Genomic DNA, 11010 nt, shown 5'->3' on the forward strand with positions numbered 1-11010 from the left:
AACAATGGGCAGACTTTCTTTCACCCTATGCCCCTATTACCTAGCAGTAAAATAGGTACCTGGGTGTTAGTCAGCTGTCACGGGCTGCTTCCTGGGGGTGGAGGCCTGGTCGAGGACCGGGCCGCGGGGACACTAAAGCCCCGAAATCATCTCAAGATAACCCAAACAGAACCCCAACCTAACGAAAATAGGAAATAAAATGTTGCTTTAAAACTGTGTCTGCGTGAGATGTATGACGTATCTATGACGTCATAATGAGGGTACAGGTTCTAAAGCCTATACTGAGTTGCTGGGCATCATCCATCCTCTCGGGCAGCCACGAGATGCGCCCATCATTAAGTAAACATTAAAGTAATTATAGTGGGCAGACCGTGGCTGTGCCCACTTTACTCACTCACTCACTCACTCACTCACTCACTCTGATCCACACTGGAATGTATATTCACGCTAGTTAGCATTGTAACACACCATTGTATAAGCATTTCAATCGCCGTCTGGGGTTGAGTGCTCAATAGCCCACTTTGTGTAGTCTAACACAACTCTAACTCCGTCCGTGGAGTCTTTAGCTCCGTCCGTGGAGCCTTTAGCTCCGTCCGTGGAGCCTTTAGCTCCGTCCGTGGAGCCTTTAGCTCCGTCCGTGGAGCCTTTAGCTCCGTCCGTGGAGCCTTTAGCTCCGTCCGTGGAGCCTTTAGCTCCGTCCGTGGAGCCTTTAGCTCCGTCCGTGGAGCCTTTAGCTCCGTCCGTGGAGCCTTTAGCTCCGTCCGTGGAGCCTTTAGCTCCGTCCGTGGAGCCTTTAGCTCCGTCCGTGGAGCCTTTAGCTCCGTCCGTGGAGCCTTTAGCTCCGTCCGTGGAGCCTTTAGCTCCGTCCATGGAGTCTTTAGCTCCGTCGGTGGAGCCTTTAGCTCCGTCCGTGGAGCCTTTAGCTCCGTCCGTGGAGCCTTTAGCTCCGTCCGTGGAGCCTTTAGCTCCGTCCGTGGAGCCTTTAGCTCCGTCCGTGGAGCTTTTAGCTCCGTCCGTGGAGCCTTTAGCTCCGTCCGTGGAGCCTTTAATCTGTCCGTGGAGCCTTTAACTCCGTCCGTGGAGCCTTTAATTCTGTCCGTGGAGCCTTTAACTCCGTCCGTGGAGCCTTTAGCTCCGTCCGTGGAGCCTTTAGCTCCGTCCGTGGAGCCTTTAGCTCCGTCCGTGGAGCCTTTAGCTCCGTCCGTGGAGCCTTTAATTCTGTCCGTGGAGCCTTTAACTCCGTCCGTGGAGCCTTTAGCTCCGTCCGTGGAGCCTTTAGCTCCGTCCGTGGAGCCTTTAGCTCCGTCCGTGGAGCCTTTAACTCCGTCCGTGGAGCCTTTAATTCTGTCCGTGGAGCCTTTAACTCCGTCCGTGGAGCCTTTAACTCCGTCCGTCGAGCCATTAACTCCGTCCGTGGAGCCTTTAACTCCATCCGTGGAGCCTTTAACTCCGTCCGTCGAGCCATTAACTCCGTCCGTGGAAAACAGAAGAATGTTATATATGCTGGCTAATATTATCTATAAATGGTCACGTCTGCGATAAAAAAAAGAAGATAAAAAAACAGCTTTACTAAGCCCCGAGGCGAACTACATCGCTTTCAATGGTCGATCATCTTGCAAGTCTGACCCATTTTTTCCATTATCATTCATAAATAACAATTAATGGGGGCTTGAGGTATAAGCGAATTAATCTTTACATTTGTAATTAAAATAATGGAACACTAATATTAAATCATTCTTAATGCATAGAATCAATCCTTGTATTTAATGGTGGTGGACTGCTCTTAATTTGAAGCTGCACAATACAAACCCTTTTAATTTAATAATTTTTTATGAAAATATTTATTTAGCATTTTGGTACGTAACGGTCTTTGCTTACTATTTGGCAAACGCCCTATTTACATACTTTTTAGAGTGCTCAATGAACCTACGCAGACCCATGAGAGAGAGAGAGAGAGAGAGAGAGAGAGAGAGAGAGAGAGAGAGAGAGAGAGATTAGAGAGAGAGAGAGACACGTCCTGTACTGCTTATTCTGCAAAATTTTAGGCTTGGTGTTGGTTTTGAAACCTATCAACCTCGAGAGAGCTGTTAAGGATACCACGAGACCTTACTGGCCAGCCATCAAGTAAACTTCATTTCTAAACATAGTCGTTAATATCCACTTGATGAAATTATCTCGATAACAAAGTTGGTTTTATTTGGCACTGGGTTTATATCCTATTAATCTGAGTTTGATTATTAAGGCCGAAGGACTAGTTTACTGACCAACCATCAAGGCTACTTTAGTGTTCAGCGGTCTAGGATTATAAGTAATATCTCAGTGTGCCTACACCGAGAAGCGGAATATACTTTTTCGTGTACATGAAGTAATTTGGTTTTGTGTTGGTGGTAATGGTGATCAACCACTGAACGGTTAAGACCAACACAAGCACTTACTGACCAATCACCAAGTGGTCAGTAAGCCACTTGTTTACTGTGGCTTACTCTATAATTTAGCCCTGAACATAGTCGAGGACTAAAGAAAACTTAAGTGTATAGCGGGAATAAACAGATTTTATCTTAGTGTATCAACCTCTTTTATAGAGTTGTTGTTGTTAAAGATTCGCTACCTGGAACAAAAAGTTCCAAGTAGCACGGGCTATGGTGAGCCCGTAGTGGGTGATTTTTTTTTTATAGAAGCTAAATGATCTTTATATATTCTCATCAGCTGCACACATACCGAGTAAGAAAATTTATCAGTGCTATAAAGGGCATGGTCAGTTAAATTATAAACAAGCTTGGGGAATCTTTCTAGTATGAAACATACAGTTCCTGATGAACCGAATTTTACTATATAAATTGAAAATGTACTTTTTAAATAAATATTTTTGTACAAAGGAATTTTGTAAACTGTATAGTGACCTACATGTGTTGTCTATATCATAGGAAGCATTGGAATTATTTGAAATATATTTTATCAATATTTTTAAATTTCCTTCAAAATTTTGTTTGGTGTTGAACCTGAGTCCTATTAACCGCAGAAGGTTATCAAGACTACCAGAAGAGAATGCTGACCGACCAGCAAGTATACTTTAGTCCTGAACATAATTCAGGACTGAGTAGTAATATATATATATATATATATCACGTCAGTAAATTTATATCATAATAGCACAAATGTGATAATAATTAAAGTGATGATTGATTGATGAAGATTAAGCCACCCAAAAGGTGGCACGGGCATGAATAGCCCGTAAGTGGTGGCCCTTTGAGCCATTACCAGTATCAAGAGCTGATACTGGAGATCTGTGGAGGTGCGACTGCACCCTGCGTGACGGAAGATGTCTTCCGTGGAATTAAAGTGACCTCACTAAGGGTATATATATGCCGAGAGGTGAAGCCCGCTCTCGGTGTATATACACTGAGAATTTGTACTTAAATCCTGGACTATGTTCAGGACTCTTAGTCCACTTGCCGGTGGTCAGGAGGTTATTACGATGACCCTGATAACCCTCCCGTGTATACAGGCCTTAACCCTGGCACTAAAACAAAACCCCTTACATATTCTCGTACTTGGCGCTGTTGGAAAATACCTAGTATTACTAGAGGGGAAAATCCTATCGTGGTGATGAATACTCGATACCAGGGATAAACTGGATATTTGGCAGGTGGCTGAGTAATTTGACAGGTGGGCTGAGCATTTGACAGGTGGCTGAGTATTTTGAACCGTGGCTGAGCATTTTGACCGGTGGCTGAGCATTTTGACAGGTGGCTGAGCATTTTGACCATGGCTGAGCATTTTGACAGGTTGCTGAGCATTTTGACAGGTGGCTGAGCATTTTGACCAGTGGCTAAGCATTTGACAGTAGCTGAGTATTTTGACCGGTGGCTGAGTAATTTTGACGCGGTGGCTGAGTATTTTGACCGGTGGCCTGAGCAGTTGACCGGTGGCTGAGCAGTTTGACCGGTGGCTGTTTAGTCTATGTAACTAAGGTGTTTTACCCCGTCATCGTAATATTTGTCTTTCTTCCTGCATAATAATCTATCATTCAGTAAGGTTTGAGATGCTGATTTACCATGGATGCCACGCGAGAGTAAGCAACACACCAACCCGTCACTGTAATAACATTTCAGACGCATAATCTTGAAAGCATACGTAATCCTTCTGGAAACTTGCTGATAGTGATACCCAATGAAGTTAGTGAAGGCTGTTACATTATGCGAAAAAATAAGATAAAAATAAATGTTAAGCTATCCTTAAAATCACAAATGCGTGATAATAGTTGGTTGATGTGTCTGCCTCTCCCTCCTCTCTCTCTCTCTCTCTCTCTCTCTCTCTCTCTCTCTCTCTCTCTCTGTCTCTCTCTCTCTCTCTCTCTCTCTCTCCTCACTCTGTCTGTCTTCTGCTAGTCTCTCTCTCTCTCTCTCCTCTCTCTCTCTCTCTCCTCTTCTCGCTCTCTCTCTCTCTCTCTCTCTCTCCCTCACACTCTCTCTCTCTCCTCTCCCTACACACTCTCTCTCTCTCTCTCCTCCTCATCTCTCTCTCTCTCTCTCTCTCTCTCTCTCTCTCTCTCTCTCTCTCTCTAAGAAATACAAAAGACGAGAGAGAAGGAGAGACCGAGCATGGAATCTTTATCATCCGGCAAAGCAGAAATCATTGTGCATATTGAGCTCTGTTCTGTTGCTAATTAAATACTAAAAGCCAATAAATTTGCATTAGCGTACCACAGGAAGTATGAATCTTCGCTCCTTGGAACTTCAGCTTCTACTACCAACTGCACCTCATCCTTCCCTTAAGACAAGGATTTTACTCTATCTTTCCTTATACAAGAGTTTGAACCAATGATATAAGGAGCATCAATCAGCCACTTCTTGCGATATCTGCTCGGGGTAGTCAATGACAGGCTGTATTACTGTTTGATGAAACGCACATGCTGCTGGATGAAAATCATTGGGAGTGACACATGATTTATCAATGAGAATGTAGAACCACATACAAGCAAGGTCTGACAGCCGAGTGGACCAGCAGTCGGGATTCGTAGTCCTAAGGTTCCATTCCCGGTGGAGGCGGAAACAAATGGGCAGTTTCTTTCACCCTGATGACTCCTGTTCACCTAGCAGTAAGTAGGCACTTGGGAGTTAGAAAGCTGCTACGGGCTGCTTCCGTGGGGTGTGTAACGAAAGGGCCTAATCGAGGACCGGGGTCGCGGGGCGCTAAGCCCCGATATCATCTCAAGATAACCCCAAGAGGCTGTTAAGAAACTTGCAGTACATCTCATATTTGTTCAAAAGCAGCGGCTGCAAAACTTCATATAAAGTTCAAATTAGCTCACACACTTAAGTATGCACCACCACTACTTTTGCACAATAAATTGGTATGTCACATATGCACATATTCATAAGTAAGATATTGACTATAAGCAAGTGCGAGAACGGGTTGACTTGGAAACATATACCCCCCTCATCCTTTCGCATATTTCTGGTCAAGTTAGTAAGCCGTGCAGGGACAACTAACACCCAAGTCTAGCCTTATTATGACGATCTGCAATCCAGCAGAGTCTTAAACACTGGAGATATGTCAGCAGCTTCACTGTTATGCACATCCAAACATTTATAAGTTTCCACCACTTGGCCCATATTGTGGACAAAGAGAGAAGGACTAGTATAAGGCGTCCAGTCACAAGGAATAGTACCATTCCCTAGACTATCCCTTCATCAGCGTTCATTCCTTGTCCTAGCAACTATTCCTTGTCCTAGCAACTGAAGCCCGTACCAAGCAAATATTCGACAAATCAAATCCACTCGCCTTAATGAAAGTTCCAACCCACGGTTGGAATCAGGCTTCAGCCTGTACCTAATGTGAATGTAAACTAACACTAATTAATAGGGAAGAGAGGTAGTGAGAGAGAATAATCAAAGAAGTAAATAGGACATTGTGAGGAGCATGCGAATATAATAGAGCCACACATGCAGAAAGAGAATATATATGAAACATCAAGATTTAATTTACTGTCAAGACAGACGACGCATATTAAAAAGATAATAATGACCTGTCTGAAGGAACAAGGCGGCAGGTAACAGACCCATGGAGGGGGATGGTGCTACTTGCAGCCCGCCCCAGGTCATGCTCCTAACTTCAATTTCAACTCGGCATCCTTCCCAATCTCTCCCTAATCATTCTTCCTAATATTTCCCCCCCCCCCCTCTCTCTCACTCCTCTCCTATTGGCATTCCATCGTATTCTGTCTCTCAGCATCCGTCTCATTCTCTCAGCATCCATCTCATTGTCTCAACATCAATCTCATCTGTTCAGCATCATCCATTCTGTCTCAATTTCTGTGTGTTCTCAGCCATCTCATTGTCTCAACATCTCTCATTCTGTGTCTCAGCATCTGTCTCTTCTGTCTCAAGCATCAATCTCATTCTGTTTCTCAGCATCCGTCTCATTCTGTCTCAAGCATCAATCTCATTCTGTGTCTCAGCATCAATCTCATTCTGTCTCTCAGCATCCATCTCATTCTGTCTCAGCATCAATCTCATTCTGTCTCTCAGCATCCATCTCATTCTGTCTCAGCATCAATCTCATTCTGTCTCTCAGCATCCATCTCATTCTGTCTCAGCATCCTTCACAGTCTCCCTCTCTCAGCATCCTTTCCAAATCTTAAGATCCCTCCCAAACTCTCTCTTTCTCTCTTCTTATACTCTAGCTTACTCTGCCCCCACCTACCAACGCTCCTTCCTATAAACTTCCTTCACCCCCACTACCGGTTGTGAATGTGGTTGGGACGGAGCACCTTTGACCAGTCAACAATTACTACTCCAGTAAATTAATATATGTCTCCCCCCATTACCTTGTACAAAAATTACCTGCAAGAAGGACATATAAACCAACGCGAACAACCCTGGGAATTGTTGTCTTGGGGCAGTAGAGACTCAACGTGTCTGTTAAGCCAAATCGACATGAGAACTTTTGTCAAATATATAATTCTTAATAAAATACAGTTTTGGTATAACTGCGTGACAATGCCCAAAAAATATTAACATAATTCATTAGTGATACAAATTCTAATCAATTACATTTAATCTAACCTGTTAGATTAATTTATGGGAGAGTTTCAGACAGCTTGAACCTATATTAGATATCGTGAGTACTGATTAAGTTGCAGGACTACAAAAATGTAGATTAAATCAGAATATAAACTTAATATCATAATATATATAGATATTAACATATTCTAAAAAACATTTAGATTTTTCGTTAATTTGCCTCTGCGTCAATTCGGTCAAATTATGAACTTACTTATATGTACTTCCCTAAATGTGGCGCTGGCTGGGTCGGACGTAAGCTCCCGAGCTCAGACTTCTTAACCCTCTTGTTTTTTATCATACATTTTAAAACTAATAATTATAGTTGTTTCTGCTATCTTCCCTCTCTAGTCCAATATATCTGCAGTCTGCCCTTACTCTAAAAAGTTATTTCTAATATCCTTGAGACTCTAAGTTTCCGTTCATGTTCCTTTGTACTTCGTGTTGCACTGAACATGTCCCTTTGTTCCATCCTGTCCTTACAGTGAACATGACCCCTTGTTCCATCCTGTCTTTACAGTGAACATGACCCCTTGTTCCATCCTGTCTTTACAGTGAACATGACCCCTTGTTCCATCCTGTCCTTACAGTGAACATGACCCCTTGTTCCATCCTGTTTTTACAGTGAACATGACCCCTTGTTCCATCCTGTCTTTACAGTGAACATGACCCCTTGTTCCATCCTGTCCTTACAGTGAACATGACCCCTTGTTCCATCCTGTCCTTACAGTGAACATGACCCCTTGTTCCATCCTGTCCTTACAGTGAACATGACCCCTTGTTCCATCCTGTCCTTACAGTGAACATGACCCCTTGTTCCATCCTGTCCTTTAGTGAACATGACCCTTTGTTCTATTATCTTATATTGAACATGTTCCCCTGTTCACCCTGTCGTTTAGTAAACATGTCCCCCTTGTTCTATTGCATCATATACTGAACATCCCCTTAATTTATTGTGTTATCCACTGAACACATTCCTGTTCTACCTTACTTTAACCTCCTACGGTCGATATAACATCAAAACAATCATATATATATATTCACCGAGAACTGTTTTTTATATCTCGGTGAGGACTTTGGTGTTGACAGCCACAGAGTCTCATGGTATAGTCTCACCGGAGTTTGACCTGCTCCAATACATACATTTCTCAGACCGCTACTTTAATTCTCACCATTATATTTCTGGTGGACACATTTGCTGATCAAACACACACTGTTTTTATTCTGCCACACGTGACGTTGAGTTTCACTCTATACTAGCACAAAAACATGTGTTTAATGTTTTTTGTTTAAGCATCGTTTGTGTGCGGTGGCGGGTGGTTGAGGAAGGTGCTGTGGGGAGAGTTGGGGATAGTGAAGAATGGTGAAGGTGAGAGTTGGGGGATAGTGAGGACTGGTGTGTGTGTGTGTGTGTGTGTGTGTGTGTGTGTGTGTGTGTGTGTGTGTAATCCTTCGAATGTTTAAATATAAATGGGTCGAGTTCTCATAGCGAGTGGCAGGAGTCGTGATGAACGAAAGGGCAATACAGAACATATGCTGAAAAACAAATTTGTCGTTCTGGACCACATGAGTAACAATACACATGCTCTTAAAGGATTAAACAAGTGATGCAATATTGTGCTTGCCCATTGTCAAGATTGTGCACTGTCACAGCTGCCAGGGAAAGTGGTCACAATGCACCCCGTTCTCTTCATTTGCTCGACCGTGTGATCTTTCCAGCCTTGGTAGTAATGGTACGAGCCTTGGTTGTTATCTTGCGAACCTTGCATGTTATCTTGAGAACCTTGCGTGTTATCTTGAGAACCTTGCGTGTCATCTTACGACCCTTGTCTGTGAGCTTCAGAGCCTTGATAGTAATCTTCCGAGATTTGCCTGTAACATTGCGTACATTGTTTGTCATCCTGTTATCCTCTTCTCTGATCTTACGAGCTTCTCCTGTGATCTTGCGAGTCTTAGCCAGGACTCATCAACCACTTACGAAGCCTCTACATCTTTTATTTATCTTGCCTGCATCGTTTACATTTATTAAACAGTTTACGAGGTCAAAAAGTCCCAACTCAAGGTTATTATTGTTCTGAAAAACCCTTCGGAGCTCAGTGTTTAATAAGTGTAAACAAAGCCGCCATGACTGAAGAAAGATGTACAGGTTTCGCAAGTGGTTGAGTAAATGATGTATCCTGCCTCCTTGTCTGTCTTCCTAGGAGCCTTGGCTGTGATCCTCGCTTGTTATCTTACGCGCCTTGCCTGTGATTTTAACCGTAATAAGATTCTTGAATGATTATTTGGATTTACTTCTAAATATTAATTTATTTGCCGATAAACTACGCCTCTAAACACTTCCAGAACTACTCTGGTAGTTCAGACTATGCTTCAACCATCGGCAGAAAAGTCTCCCAACTAACATTTACAAGAAAATGGAGTCCATTTTCTTTTCTAAGGTACTTGAGAGAGTATGAAAGATATTTATGGCAAAAATGGAGTAAAAAAATTGATTATTTATTTCTTCTCCAAATATTAGATGCAAGTGGAACAAGCTTAAAGAGAGAGTGATGCGGGAACAACATTGAAGAAAGAATTAGACAAGAACCTATCAAAATCGCGACTCTACATGCTTATAACTTACCTCTATGGGATTTATATAAACAACCTAGTTTAGATGTAATGGTTCGCTGATGTTTGCAAACTTTTGTAGATCTTGGTAAACATCTGTAAACCTATAAAAGCCTCTGTAAACCTGAGGTTCAGAAGGTCCACGATGCAAATTAGCTCACTAAGGTTAGGATAAAAAATGATGAAAATTTGTTGAGAAGTCAAAATAAATTATTTGTGAAGAAAGTGCTTTTGGTGTTTAAGTGTTTCCTTGAGTTTGTTTAATCTCTGCTCCTCAATGCGACTTACCTTCTATTTACAATAATTATTATTATAAGTACGAATACATTTGAAACACCAAAACCAAATTTTGTAACTAGAATTGCAATAAAACAAAATCATTCACAATTATATATATATATATATATATATATATATATATTATATATATATATATATATATATATATATATATGCAACAATGATCACAAAAACACTGATCCAAGTATGCAGAATAACCACATATGAAAAATAGAAAATGCCTTCATCAGAGCAAAGAAAACCGAAATGCCGAAAACGCGTTAAGCATTTTCTATTTTTCATATGTGGTTATTCTGCATATATATATATATATTATATATATATATATATATTATATTAATATATATATATATATATATATATATATATATATGATACCTGGTTGATACCTGGTTGATGGGGTTCTGGGAGTTCTTCTACTCCCCAAGCCCGGCCCGAGGCCAGGCTCGACTTGTGAGAGTTTGGTCCACCAGGCTGTTGCTTGGAGCGGCCCGCAGGCCCACATACCCACCACAGCCCGGTTGGTCCGGCACTCCTTGGAGGAATAAATCTAGTTTCCTCTTGAAAATGTCCACTGTTGTTCCGGCAATATTTCTTATGCTTGCTGGGAGGACGTTGAACAACCGCGGACCTCTGATGTTTATACAGTGTTCTCTGATTGTGCCTATGGCACCTCTGCTCTTCATTGGTTCTATTCTACATTTTCTTCCATGTCGTTCACTCCAGTACGTTGTTATTTTACTGTGTAGATTTGGTACTTGACCCTCCAGTATCATCTAGGTGTATATTATTTGATATCTCTCTCGTCTTCTTTCTAGTGAGTACATTTGGAGGGCTTTGAGACGATCCCAATAATTTAGGTGCTTTATTGCGTCTATGCGTGCCGTATATGTTCTCTGTATTCCCTCTATTTCAGCAATCTCTCCTGCTTTGAAGGGGAAGTGAGTACTGAGCAGTACTCAAGACGGGACAACACAAGTGCCTTGAAGAGTACAACCATTGTGATGGGATCCCTGGATTTGAAAGTTCTCGTAAT

The 11010-nt window shown here is 42.1% G+C and overlaps 1 protein-coding gene across 1 annotated transcript; it reads right to left on the reverse strand.

Moving 5' to 3' along the window:
* Positions 1-530: 530 nt before the first annotated feature.
* LOC138358781 (uncharacterized) lies at positions 531-8964 on the reverse strand. Its single transcript, XM_069316956.1, has 2 exons — positions 8827-8964; positions 531-1517 (listed from the first exon to the last, which is right to left on the reverse strand). The coding sequence occupies exons 1-2, from the start codon at positions 8962-8964 to the stop codon at positions 531-533; spliced, it is 1125 nt and encodes a 374-aa protein (XP_069173057.1).
* Positions 8965-11010: the final 2046 nt, after the last annotated feature.

This window comes from Procambarus clarkii, chromosome 86 (genome assembly GCF_040958095.1).
Source record: "Procambarus clarkii isolate CNS0578487 chromosome 86, FALCON_Pclarkii_2.0, whole genome shotgun sequence".
In the NCBI taxonomy this organism is placed as follows: Eukaryota; Metazoa; Arthropoda; class Malacostraca; order Decapoda; family Cambaridae; genus Procambarus; species Procambarus clarkii.

What these genes read in the sequence shown, in the direction of transcription:
- LOC138358781 (XM_069316956.1), bottom strand. Translation starts at nt 8,964, where the DNA reads ATGACAAACAATGTACGCAATGTTACAGGCAAATCTCGGAAGATTACT. An exon ending in TTCTCAAGATAACATGCAAG is followed by an intron (nt 1,518 to 8,826) that starts GTTCGCAAGATA and finishes GACCATTTATAG; the next exon opens with ATAATATTAGCCAGCATATA.